The sequence below is a fragment of the Crocuta crocuta genome, unplaced genomic scaffold, assembly GCF_008692635.1.
Source record: "Crocuta crocuta isolate KB4526 unplaced genomic scaffold, BGI_CrCroc_1.0 scaffold119, whole genome shotgun sequence".
NCBI lineage: Eukaryota > Metazoa > Chordata > Mammalia > Carnivora > Hyaenidae > Crocuta > Crocuta crocuta.
Window position 1 is genome coordinate 4,288,750 of NW_027551562.1, and position 12,680 is coordinate 4,301,429.

At 51.5% G+C, this 12,680-nt stretch overlaps 1 protein-coding gene across 3 annotated transcripts in view; it reads right to left on the reverse strand.

The window, feature by feature from the left end:
- The window catches only part of ZFAT (zinc finger and AT-hook domain containing), a 171,631-nt gene extending 160,447 nt beyond the window's left edge, over positions 1-11,184 (reverse strand). Inside the window, exons 1-2 of one of the 3 annotated variants that reach the window (XM_077749961.1) lie at positions 11,053-11,184; positions 1,070-1,240 (exon numbers count right to left, since the gene is read on the reverse strand). In XM_077749961.1, coding sequence (XP_077606087.1) covers positions 1,070-1,229 — 160 coding nt within the window. In that variant the 5' untranslated portion in view covers positions 1,230-1,240; positions 11,053-11,184. The remainder of the gene's footprint in view (positions 1-1,069; positions 1,241-11,052) is intronic. The other 2 variants (XM_077749962.1, XM_077749963.1) reach the window with 2 other exon arrangements.
- Between the last annotated feature and the right edge of the window lie 1,496 nt (positions 11,185-12,680).

Below are 12,680 nucleotides of genomic sequence, written 5' to 3' on the forward strand. Positions count from 1 at the left end.
GAGCAGCCAGAGGGACTCATTAACCAAAACATTTTTTGTCTGGAGTCTCTCCTTGTTACCGACGCCAGACAGATGATCAATAAGCCGGCCTATTTAGAAATGCCAGCCTGAATATTCCCAGGAAAGAGCAACCAGTTATCTGTGTGGCTAATGAATCCTGTGACGGAACACTGATGGCCACAGACTACTTCTGCATGGGAGACTGGCTGTTGTCCCTCATCATAAACAATAGTTTTGTGGGGGCTTTTTTCTCTATCATCTGCAGCTACTCCTCCTGTACTACACATTGTCTCTGTCCGTGGGGACCCAATTACGGCACCTAGATGGTCCTCTAATCCACCCACCTGCTGCATCTGACGCCATTCAGTGGGAGACGTCTGGATGCTGCAGACAAGATGCATCTCACTTCACACCAACTGTGAACCTGACAGTGTGTGTGAATCAAAGCTTTAATTTGGATCCTTGTTCAAGGTTTACACGCTCGGCCCAGAAATGTGGGGTCTCAGATCACATATTCTTATACATTAATCACATATGTCATCACAGCATCCCTTTATTGTCTCCTGTGCCAGGTGTCATCCAAGGTGACAATGGCAAGTCATCTGACTCGACCCTCAGCACCCACCTTGTGACGGGATTGTTTACCTTCATCTGTCAGGTGAGCACAGTGAGGCTCATTTACCTCAGGTAACGCAGCTGGTAGGTCCTACAGCTGGCTTAGACCCACACTCATCTGACAACAAGCTCACAGTTTGTTTTTCATGCTGTTGGGTGCTATCACCGCCTTTCATTCACTCAATCATTCCTTCCTTTCTTCATTCTGCATTCTAAAGCCAGGCCCTGGAGAGGCACCCACAGAGGCCAGGTACAGTGAATTCAAAAGCACAATCTTATTTTGAACGGACTACAACGGGACAGTTGTTAACTGTTGGAGACGTGAACGTTCTGGGTTTCTATGCCCAGCAAACAGAAACCCAACATCAAAGGGTGGGCGGGCAGATCACCACCATCGTCACTGGCAGGCACGGCCGTGGCCATGGCCCCCTCACCCAGCACCCGGGCCCCTTACCATCTCCGCTTCTGCGAGGGTTCGTGGGTTCAGGAGTGCTCAGAGGCCTGAGGGGAATGATGATCTCATCCGCATTAACCCCTTCTCCCGTGTGCTTCTCAGAGACGTGGGAGAGGAGCTCCGACTGACTTGGTGAGAAAAGGTTACAGCACTTGCACATGAAGATGTTCTCTGTTGGGGGGGGGAAAGCAAACTGTGTTATTTCATCTGAAAGAAAACAATGATCACTTCCGATCGCCAAAGGAAAATATTGAACACTGCCCTTCTGAGCAATGGCCAGCCTCCAATTGACTGTGTGTGTCCCTCTTGTGGATACCTCCACAGCAAGCACCTCACTTCTAACTTCAGGCGGCTCCAGTTGCCAGAAATTTTTTTTTAATGTTTCATTTATTTTTGAGAGAGAGACAGAGTGTGAGTGTGGGAGGAGCAGAGAGAGAGGGAGACAAAGAATCCAAAGCAAGAGCCAGGCTCCGAACTGTCAGCACAGAGCCCAACGCGGGGCTCAAACCCACAAACCATGAGATCACAACTCGAGCTGAAGGTGGATGCTTAACCAACTGAGCCACCAAGGTGCCCCCAGAATATTCTTTTCCAGAAATTCAAAACCACTGTCCTTCCGGATACTGTCTGATACGGACCCCCGTTACCCAAACCCGACAGCCCAGATTCCGGCACCGACACGGCAACATGAAAGAGCGAAACCCAGCCTTCACATGAATGCACCGCACTGACCGCCACGAAGTGCTCTAGCGAGGCTCTCTCCGATTAGGTACGAGGAAAAACTGATCAAAATAGCATTTCTCAAGAGCAAAGACGCCTTCTGTGGGCTGGCACAGACTAGAAGAATGGGAATCTGTTGATTTTTTTAAGCTACTTAATTCCTATTTGAAAGCAGTACCACCATTCACAAATATTTACTAATAGCCTGTTAGAGTTCATCCCATTATACTAGGCAGGAAGACGTGGTAGGAAAACGCTCACTTTTGAGTCAGATAAGATAATTATAGGTACATATTGGAATCTTAAATTTAGGGTCAAAGAATAATTAAAAGCTAGAGGTATTTTTAACAATGGCAAGAGGAATTGGTATGATGGAAAGGACAATGGCTTTGAAGCCGGACGAACCCAGATGACATTCCCACCCTACCCCTGAATGCTGTAAGGCCAGGTGATCTCTGAGGGGCAGGAAGAACGCCTCGGGTGCTGGTATGAAGCAGGACACACAGCTCACGTGCCCACATAGCAGTGGGAACACAGCAGGCACCAGGAAGCCACAGCGCTCCACCCACCGCGTGCCCGCGCCCAGCTCCCCACACGGCTGGGCCCTCACCATCGCTAGCCCCACAAGTGCTCTCAATGCCGCCTGGCAATCGCACACGGTCTCCAGGCCGCGTGCTCTCCGCGGATGGTGAGCAAACATCTCGGACCCCTCCATCCCTCACTCCCATCTTCCCATCTGGCCGCTGGCCTTGCTTCTATTGCACATGAAGACCAGAAGGCGGCTTCCTCCGCCACACCTGCCCGCCCACTGCACCTGCACCCACCCGGCCCCACTCCTGTTGGTATGAAGGCTGGCAGCAGCAGTGGCACAGAAGGTTGGTGGGGGGGGATCCGTGGGAGTGGGCTGCTCCAGTGCAGGCAGTAATTTTATCACTGACACGGTTTAGAATTGGTGGCTCAGGGAGATAAAAATGATAATAAAAAAACAAAAGAACAGACTAACATTTAAATGTTATTACTTTAGGGGCGCCTGGGTGGCTCAGCTGGTTAACCGTCTGACTTCAGCTCAGATCATGATCTCAAAGTCCATGAGTTCGAGCCCCACGTTGGGCTCTGTGCTGACAGCTCAGAGCCTGGAGCCTGCTTCAGATTCTGTGTCTCCCTCTCTCTCTGCCCCTCCCCTGCTTGCACTCCCGTCTCTCTCAGAATAAACTTTTTAAAAAATTGCTTTAAAATTCTCTGAAGACAAGGCACCCTTAGTGCCTACACTTGGGAAGAGCGTGCCCACAGACCACCCTGGAAGACCACTGGACAGAGGGGGAAGGCAATGGCCTGTGTGCAGCGAACCCCAACCCCTCCCACCCAATGACCACAGTCCAGTAACTTCTTTCTCCAGAACACCCATCTTTCCTCTCTACTGCTTGCCACATGCTTACCTCTCGTANATTCCCTTCCCAGAAAGAGGAGACAGGAGAGAAAGGCAGTGAGCCCACCGACCGCTGCCACAGTGAGGACCGAACCGGGCCGGGCACTGCGGCTGCAGAATCAGGCCCCGTCTGCATCCAAAGGAAGGGCTTCTCCAGAAGGAGCAGGAGAAATGAAGACCAAAAGGAACGCCCCCCGCCCCCCCCACCAAACAACACCCGAAATAGAAATTAACAAAGCAGAACATTGCCTCCTCAATGAAACTCTCTCATGAACAGCATCAATCGATATTTTATCTTTTCCAAGAAATGCTTTATTCCTAAGGAACCAAATGCTTCCCATGCAAGTAAGAAGAGATTATGGGAACACTTCTTGGCTTCCTACAAGGCCATGTTATTTTCAGTGCGCATCCCAACAGCGACCTCACGACTCCGGCGGAAAAGGGACTGTGTCATCCCCGTTCCACCGGTGAGGAGACCGAGCCCGGAGGGGACGAGCCGGCTGCCCGCGGCAGGTCGGCAGGAAGCGGACACCAGCCAGACTCTCTGCGACCTGCTTGTGACGTGAGCCGTGTTCGGCTACACCCCGCGAGTGGAGTTCCTTCAGGTTAGGCTAAAATACTCACCGTTGTAACCAACAGGGTCTGGAATGAACGTTATTCCAAAAAGCATAACCCCCAAACCGGGGATCAAGTTCTTTCTGGCTCAGGGCAGTGGATCTACGGGGCCGCGGGCACGGGGGCGCCCCCTGCAGGCCCGGGAGAGAGCCCTCCGGCTGCGCCCCGCCAAGGAGTGCGCCCCGGCTGCCCGGAGCGGGTGCATCTTCGGGTTTTCCAGAAACTACTTCCCAACAGACCTGTGCGTATTATTGGCTTCCGACACGTTTCACAGAGTAGCACTTTGGGGGACCACAAAGTCATGGCGCGGGGGCTCCGTTCACAGGCACTCCGGGCCCTGAACTGCTTCTGCATCTGCGCGCGCCCAAGTGCCCCCCCCCCCCACCGGNTTAACTGAGGGGGTGGGCGGAGTGCGGCCCCGCCTGCCCGGGCCAGGGTCTCCGGGCGCCACGTGGCCGTGTGACAGCCCTCAGAACTGCCCGGGCCGCCAGCGAGGGGACTCTACTCTGCCACCAACTGGGCAACCTTGAGTTTGTTTTTTGTTTTTGTTTTTGTTTTTAAGATTTTCTCATATAAGTAATCTCTACCCCCAGCGTGGAGCTCAGACTTGCAGCCCTGAGGCTCCGGGCCGCTGCTCTACGGACTGAGCCGGTCCGGTGCCCCGACGCCACCCTGGGTTTAAAAGAACCGGACAGAACACACCGTGTTCCCTCCGGAACGGAATCCGCGACCGTCCCGCTGGCCTCCGGGCGGGAGGGAAGCCGCGCTCTCCGCGGAGAAGCGCAGGAAGCAAAATGCCAACACATGGGAGGGGCGTCAGGCCGGGCTGCCTCCCCCAACGCGCATCATTGTTATCCCACCGAAATAACAACAAGGGAACTGTTTTCATTTTTTATACTGGATGGGTATGAAAAAATGTATCTTATACCCTGAAATATAATCATAATTATGTTGTCAGCTCATTCTGATGAAGATGCTATAATTTGGATGCATTTTTAGGTCCAATTACTTACTGCGCACTCGTCCTCAACAAAAGGACTCAGAGAGAAGACCACATGTTCAATACAAGGAAAATCACAGAAGTGTGGGCTCTGAGTGTTCCATTTCTATGAAGTGTTTGCCAGCTTTCAGCCAGCTACGCTATACTATTAAGAAGGAAAATCTCAAAATAACTGCATAAGCAAGTCCTCCTTTCTGAACTCTGATCTGCAAACACTCCAGGCCAGGAAGAGCCACATCCTGTCTGTGACCCCTGACTCTGCCCACTTACCACCACCCTGCCTGGGAACCCAGGCCGAGCAAGCCTCCGACCCCACTCCTGGAAGAAGGTCATGAGGTAGAATGGGCCCAGAGGTCCGGGCAGGTCGGTTAGGAGGCCCCTGTGATGCTGGGGAGGCTCACCGAGAGCTAACAGGTCCCACCTCTTACTCTGGCCACAGGCAGCACACGTGTGGGCTAAAGCTGGCCTGCTCCTGAGGGGGACCCCAGCCCCAGATCCCAGGCCCTGGAGTAAACAGAGTCAGTTCAGCCTTGAGCTGAAGTCGCATGCTCCGGCCAGCTCACAGGACGCTCCGGCATCAGCACACGATCGGGCATGCTGTCCGTTTTGCTGCTGTCCTTCGTGAGTTCAGCTCCTCTGGGACTCTCAAGGCGGGATGACCAGAGCAGGATAGGATTCAGGAGTTCCAGGTCTCCCGGTCCCCATAACAGAGCTTTTTAATTTTATTGATTATGATTATTACTATCATCATCGTAATACAGCTAAGTAATACAGAACCCTATAGAAGAGAGACTGCCTGCTTATCAGCCCCTTGAGAACAACGGCATCACTGAGCACTTTGGCGTGTATCCTTCTATCCTTGTGCTGTGCAGCACAGAGACAGAGACAGAGAAACATCATGCACGGGGATCCTTTCCCTCCCCTCAGGGGCCCTAATTCCCCGGCCTCTCCTCCCTCCATCCACCCTTCCCCCTACCCGGTCCCGCTCCCAGCACCGAGCTCAGGACGCCAGCCACCCTACAATAATAGCCAAAGCCCCTAGACCACACTGCTGCCCAAAGGCCGAGCAGGAAGCCAAGACTTCCACAGAGACCAGGCAATTAAGGAAGCACCCCTCCCACTCCCTGCTGGGCTGGAATCAGAGGAGGCCCAGTGGGGAGCCTGAACCTCCATCCTGCCCAGCAGTACTGGGGCACATCTTCCCGAAGCCATCAACAGAGGCCAGGGAGGGAGCCTGGACATCTCCCCTCACTGGCAGTAACATAGCAAGACCCCAAGTCCCCACCAGAGCAGTGTCAGAGGGGCCTGCTAAAACACTTGAAGATGTAAAGAAGATCCGGACTTTCATGACACCTAAAATGCCCAGAATTCAATAAAAAAATCATTCCTCATAATTTTTCAAGAATCAAAACAGAATGGAAGAGATAGACGAAAGAAATCAAGAACCTTGAAAACAAAACAAGAAAAGGCACACAATCTGAATAACAGGGAAAACAGACTGAAAAAAATGAACAGAGCGTCAGGGATGTGTGGGACTATAACAAAAGATCTAACTTGTGTGGCATCAGGGGCCCAAGAGAGGAGAAAGACAATGGAGCTGGGAAAGTATTCAGAGAAATAATGGCTGAAAGATTTCCAAATCTTGCAAAAGATATAAACCCACATTTTCAAGGTCAGCAAATCCCAAACAGGATAAGCCCAAAGAAATCTACACCAAGGCACATTATACTCAAAACTTCTGAAAACTGGAGACAAAGGAGGACCCCAGAGAACAACTTCCCGTGTGCGAAACTATCTGAGTGACAGCAGATTTCCCAACAGACACAATGGCGGTCAGAAGGAAGTGATGCATTGTTCAAGTGCAGCAAGGAAGCAATTGTCCACCTAGATTCTACACCAGCAAAAACATCCTTCAGAAATAAAGGGCAAACCGAGACAGTCCCAGAGGAAGGGGAACTAAAAAAGTTGTCCAGCAGACTTAACCTCTAAGAACAGCTTAAAAGAGTTCCCTAAATGGAAAGGAAATGATAGAACAATGAATCCTGGAACATCAAAAGGGGAAAAAGTACAAAGGAAAGTGTAAACACATGGGCAAATACATCAGATTTTCCTTTTCCTTTTAGTTCCTAAAGTTATTTTTGTCGGTTGAAGCAAAAAGCACACGTCTGTCTGATGTGCTTCTCAATATTTGCAGAAGAAACATTTGCCACAATGATAAACGGAGGGAAAAGGGGTGTGTAGATGGTGATAACATCTCTACTCCTCATCACACGGGCAAAATGTCAACAACGGTTCTGCCTGTGGACCACGAACCCACACACGTGATCAATTACATAAGACGTAACTTGGGTGGGGCTGAGATGATGAGAAAGTTCTGGAGATGAACCGTGGTGGTGGCTGCCCAACACTATAAATGTACCTCACGCCACTAAGCCACATACCAAAAAATGGTTAACCTGATAAATTTCACATTTATGTACATTTTACCAAAAAACAAATGTAACCACAGGAGTAAATCAGTTAATGGGTACACGAGACTTCTTGGTACTATCTTTGAAACTTCCTGGAAAGTTATTTCAAAATACAAAGTTTAAAAAAATGAAAAATACCATGGCAGACAAAACAGACCTCTGGCTGCCGGTGTGGCTCCTCCGGAAAGGACCCTGAACTTGAGAAGCAGCGTGTAGCCTGCTTGGTGTACCCTCACGCCATCCAATCCCAAACACCCCATGAGAAATGGAGGGCTCAGAAGTGCGGAGTGAGGTGGCTCAGCAGAAAGGGGTCAGTCCAGGGCCCTGTGCCCACCTCTGCAGGATGGCGGGTGATGTGGGCCCTCAAGGGCGGGCACCCCACGTCTGTGTCAAGCACCATCCAGCCCTGGCGCACCCGTTACCTGTGGCCAGAGCCCCACCCAGCCCAACACCATCCATCTTCCCCTCAGCACTGATAGCACTGGGGATACAGTAGGCACTCAATAAATGTGAGATGAATCGATGATTATCGACATGCTTAAACATTTATCAATGCCCACAAGAAGACAAAATGCTACATTACTAGACTATTAGGTTACTCTATTTAAAAGCTTTAGCTTAAAAAAAATTCTCCTCTCCTTGATTAGTATAAATCATCCTCTCCTTTGCAACTATCGTTTACTCGGATTGATTCACCTTAAAGAGAGCTCAACAGCCAAAGCTCAGATCCTATTAAATGATCTATCTTATGAAAACAGTAGGGCTGGCAAATTCTTTCAGAGTTAAATATTTTTGTTTTCTTGCTTTTCACTCGCCCTTAAGTTATTAAATTCATAAGTGCTGGCAGCTTTCCAATAAGAGTGGAAATATTTTAACAACATAAAGCCAGATTGCTGTCGCAGCCAATGTGATGAAAAAGTCTCATTGTGCAGCCTCGTACAATCAAAAATACCTTTTTCTTTATCTTCAGGAAAGGAGGCTTGGCTTAGAACAAAACATTATCTTCTGTTCGGTTTCTTTTACAGACCCTTCCACCAGCTGGGAATATGCCGTGTACGTCGTCATCACAACAACTGGGAATTTGCTGTAACCAAAACACAGGCAATTCGAAGAAGAAGAAGTAGAAGAGCAGGAAGCTCAAATCAATTAAACCCTCACCACAAGCCAGCAAGGTGCGGGGCTCACGCTAGGCATACTGAATCTTCACAACCATCCTAAGAAATGGGTTTTATTACTGCAGTTCCTCAAATCTGAGACAACATCTATTTTAAGAGGCACTGGTATTTTACATACCACTAAAAAGGATTAAAATGCTGCCGAATAAAGGAAGACACACTGGTTTCTTATCACACAGATTGTAAGATGCCTCTGGATTTTAGTGGTGCTACAACGTGCGTCTTTGTATCAGTGGGACTCGGTAACACTTCCAGATCCCCACTGAAGTGCAGCTCGGTCTCAGTGCTGCAGGGGAGGCTGGCCGTGAACCCAGGAGAGCCTGGCTCGAGCCGCACTCCTGTCCCAGCACCCCCAGCACACCTGCGGCTGGGGGCCCCACTTCCAGGCTTACTTCCATGACGGTATTTGAAACCCTGCTTTCCAGAAAGAACAAGACAAACATTTCCTGAACACCAGGCACTTTCATGCTCCATCACGTGCAATCCTGACAAGGAGGGCTGCTGCTAACAGACACCTCTACGAGAGAGGGGGAAATGCAACCCTTCCTCAAGTCACTAGCTCCCCCTGTCAGAAAGTGGTCACCATATACTGATTTTCTTGAAACACGACATTTTGCTACCATTTGCAGAAAGCTGCTGTAAGGAATACACGAGTCTGCGAAGTGAAGGAGTTCTCTTACGTGTGTTGCCCTGGTGCAGTGTGCAACTGGCACAGCTGTACAAGGCGGCCCTGAGCTGCAAGTCAGCCATGAAGGTATCACAACCCCATGTTACAGATAAAGATGCTGTCGCTTGTATGAGAGGATCAAATTCAGGCCTACATGGTTCCAAAGCTACTCGGTCAGCGCACGAGAAACTAACAGATTGGGAAGGAACACATGTTGTACATGTGTGCATGTGGGCATGTCTATACAAGAGCATACTAACCACAGGCCACAGGAGAGCATACGGAGGAAGGCTCCGCAGGGGAGGGAGCTGGAGCTGGCCCAGGAAGTGGCAGCACAGCGTGAGGCAGGAGCAGGGAGCTTCCACAAACAAGGAACGCAATCCAGCCAACAGGAGCAGAGCCTCAACGCCTGAACAGCCCTGAGAGTAGAGAGGGGAGAACAAATTCAAGGCAGGGAGGCACGTGACGGTGCCATCCGGAGGGGGGCGGCAAGTCCTGGTCCTGGAAAGCCCACCGTGGAAGCCTGCCCAGGAGGGGCGAGGACAGGACAGCGGCCTCCTCGGCAGGAGCCCCGCCCCGAAGGAGGCAGACCCGTGAGGCACACAGGAGGCCTGCCCCGCGGGAAGGGGGCTGCCCCCCAGCTCGATGGCAGCCAGAAAGCTGAATCTGTATTTGGAATCTCTAGGTTTTTAAATACAGACCAAGCCTGTGGGTCAGGCCCGTTCTAGAGGCTTCCAACCACAACCTGAGACAAGGTTCTCCACGCGGGTGGCCTGCGGGCTGCTGCAGCCTGCCGGGGAGAGCCAGGGGGCCCTGTCTGAGCAAACAGAGACAGAGCGNGCACAGGACCGGCTCTGGGCAGGCACATTATGAAGACCAGTTACGATGCTTTGTTTCGGAGACCCTCCCCGGTCGTGGTCACGGGCCTAAGAACCCAAGAAAGAAATTTTAAAGACCCACTTAAACGTGTATTAGGAATACAGGGGTAGTGAGTGACAAGACAGGGCCTCCCTCCTGGGGGAGGCAGGCACGACCCCAGGCAGTCTGGGCCGAACGCTGGCTGGAAACAGCAGCGAGGCCACAGCTGCGGACCCTGAGCCGGACACACAGACTCTGGACACAGGACCAAACACTTCCCGCGGCTGATGATGTTTTGATATGTGTCCCGGGGGCAGTGAGGCACGAGACTGGCCAGGCAAGGGTAGACGAGACATTATGCCTTATGCCGTTCTCTCCATATGAAATGTTAGGATGACAAAAATGCACAGCATTCAGATGACAAAAAAAGAAAAAAGAAGGGAAAATAAAGGAAATTGGTTTAACCAGTAGAGCAAGATAGACTTCGATTTGGAATCAATAAGGAAAAGGCATCCTTCACACAGCGTTATACCCAGGATAACAAGATGGCTGGTGGGTGTAGACAGCCAAGCCTTGAAGTGCTGGAAGCCCAAGTGGGCGGGGCCGGGTGCGCAGACAACTGGGGATCAGGGGAGGCCGGGCCGTAGAAGCCACCGGAGCTCCCAAAGCTGGAGGTTCTAGGAAAGTTTCCCACATGTCAGCCGTAGGAAGGGGAGGCATGAACACTTCACGGCCCAAAGCAGCCCCCTCAACCTTCCCTGCCACCCCTGCAACTGAGTGATATTATACTGCCTCCTTCGCTCACACAGAGCTTCATGTCTGTGATGGCACTTGATCCTCCCCACTGACCTGTGACGAGCTAAGTCCACGGCACCACCCCAATCATCATCATCATCATCATCATCATCATCATCATCATCATCATCATCATCATCATCCCCAGCTTAGGGAGGAGAAAGCCAGGGCTCAGAGAAGTTAGTGAGTTGCAGAAGGCCAGCCAGATAAATCCCAAGGTCAAAACTTGACCAAGACCTTCCGACGGGCCACTCACCTGGTGGCCAGCACGGTGCTGGGACAGCACATTACTTCCTGTAACGACAGCAGGTCACCGCCAGGAACCCAAGCCCGGGTTCCCCACCCACAGCCCTCATCACGGCTAGGGACTCATTTCTAACGATTAATTACAACTAAGAAGAGAGGCTGCACCAAAAGGGGGCCTCGGCCCTCTGCGAGTCTGTCGTAGTTCACGACAGCCGTTCATCCCGGGAGCAACGAGCTGGAAAATGAGAGCTCCAGACGCGGGTGCTACCCACCCAGAGCACACACGCTTAGTGCGCACGTCCACTGCCCGGCTTGGCAACAGGTCCAGAACGAGGAAACAGAGGGCCACCACAGAGAGGACAAACAGCTTTTCTAGCAAATCACAAAACAAAAACAAAAACATGGGTTGTTACCAACACGCAGGAAACGAGTGGCCGCCATATGTGTGCTGGCGGCACCCTCTGGTGGCCGATCAGGGCACCACAGCCTCCACTGCCAGGTTGGAAGTAGGCGGTAAGGAAAACATGGCCAGCATTTACTGGCCCCTAACTCTGCCAGACGCCACGGTGTGCCTGTCACCCACTTACCCTGTGCCTTAATCCAGGGAGGGAGAGGCTGCTGTCCTCACTCTAGCTGGGCCCAGGGAGGTGACCGCGAGGCACGCAGCAGGTGAGCGCACAGCAGCAGAGCACACACCCCACACCCACCCCAGGCCCGGTGCCCATCCTGAGGGAGTCACCACGTGACATGCTGCTTGTCCAGTGAGGGGTGGGTCCGTCCTGGCAGCCCAGTCCCAGCCAACCCAGCAGGTGAATCAGACCCAACCGCAGCCACAGACACTCTGTCCTCGTCACCATCAGCCACCGCCCAGCCAATTCGGAGCATGCACATAAGTTACTCTCGTGTCTTATGCTGCTGTCCCATTTACGTGTCTTATGTTGCTGTCTCTGTGCAGCAGGGACGCTAGGCCAGAGAAGCCGGACTCCGAAGACAGGCGTGATTCCGGTCACACAAGGTAGAAAAGCAACATGATTCCTTGCACCCTCTGAGTCAGGCTGGGGTCACCCTCACCCAGGTCCTGGGGTGTGGCAGGGTTCCATTTGGACACACAGTGAATTCAGTCTGTGAACATTCCCGGAGCTGTTTGTCTATTCTGGACATACTTTCTACATGTGTGCTATCCACCAGCTTAAAAAATTGACACAGAAAAATTCAAAGGTAAAGAGGTAAGATACAAAGTAGATTCTGATTCACAAGTGAACCTCTTATTTAAAATGACACATGAGGGGGCGCCCGAGTGGCTCAGTCAGTTAAGCATCCAATTTCGGCTCAGGTCATGAGCTCTCAGTTTATGGGTTCGAGCCCCGCATCGGGCTCTGTGCTGACAGCTCGGAGCCTAGAGCCTGCTTCAGATTCTATGTCGCCCTCTCTCTCCGCCTCTACCCTACTCACTCTCTTTCTCAAAAATAAACATTAAAAAATATGTAATTAATAAAACAAGATGACACAGGAAGTGAGAGAGAAGAGCAGCCATGAAGCCCAGACCTAGACATGAACCCACCTCTGCCCAAGTAGCGTGTGACCCTGGCCCTGCATGTACTTGGGTCTGTTTGGCTTCTGTTTCCTCGTCTGCCATTT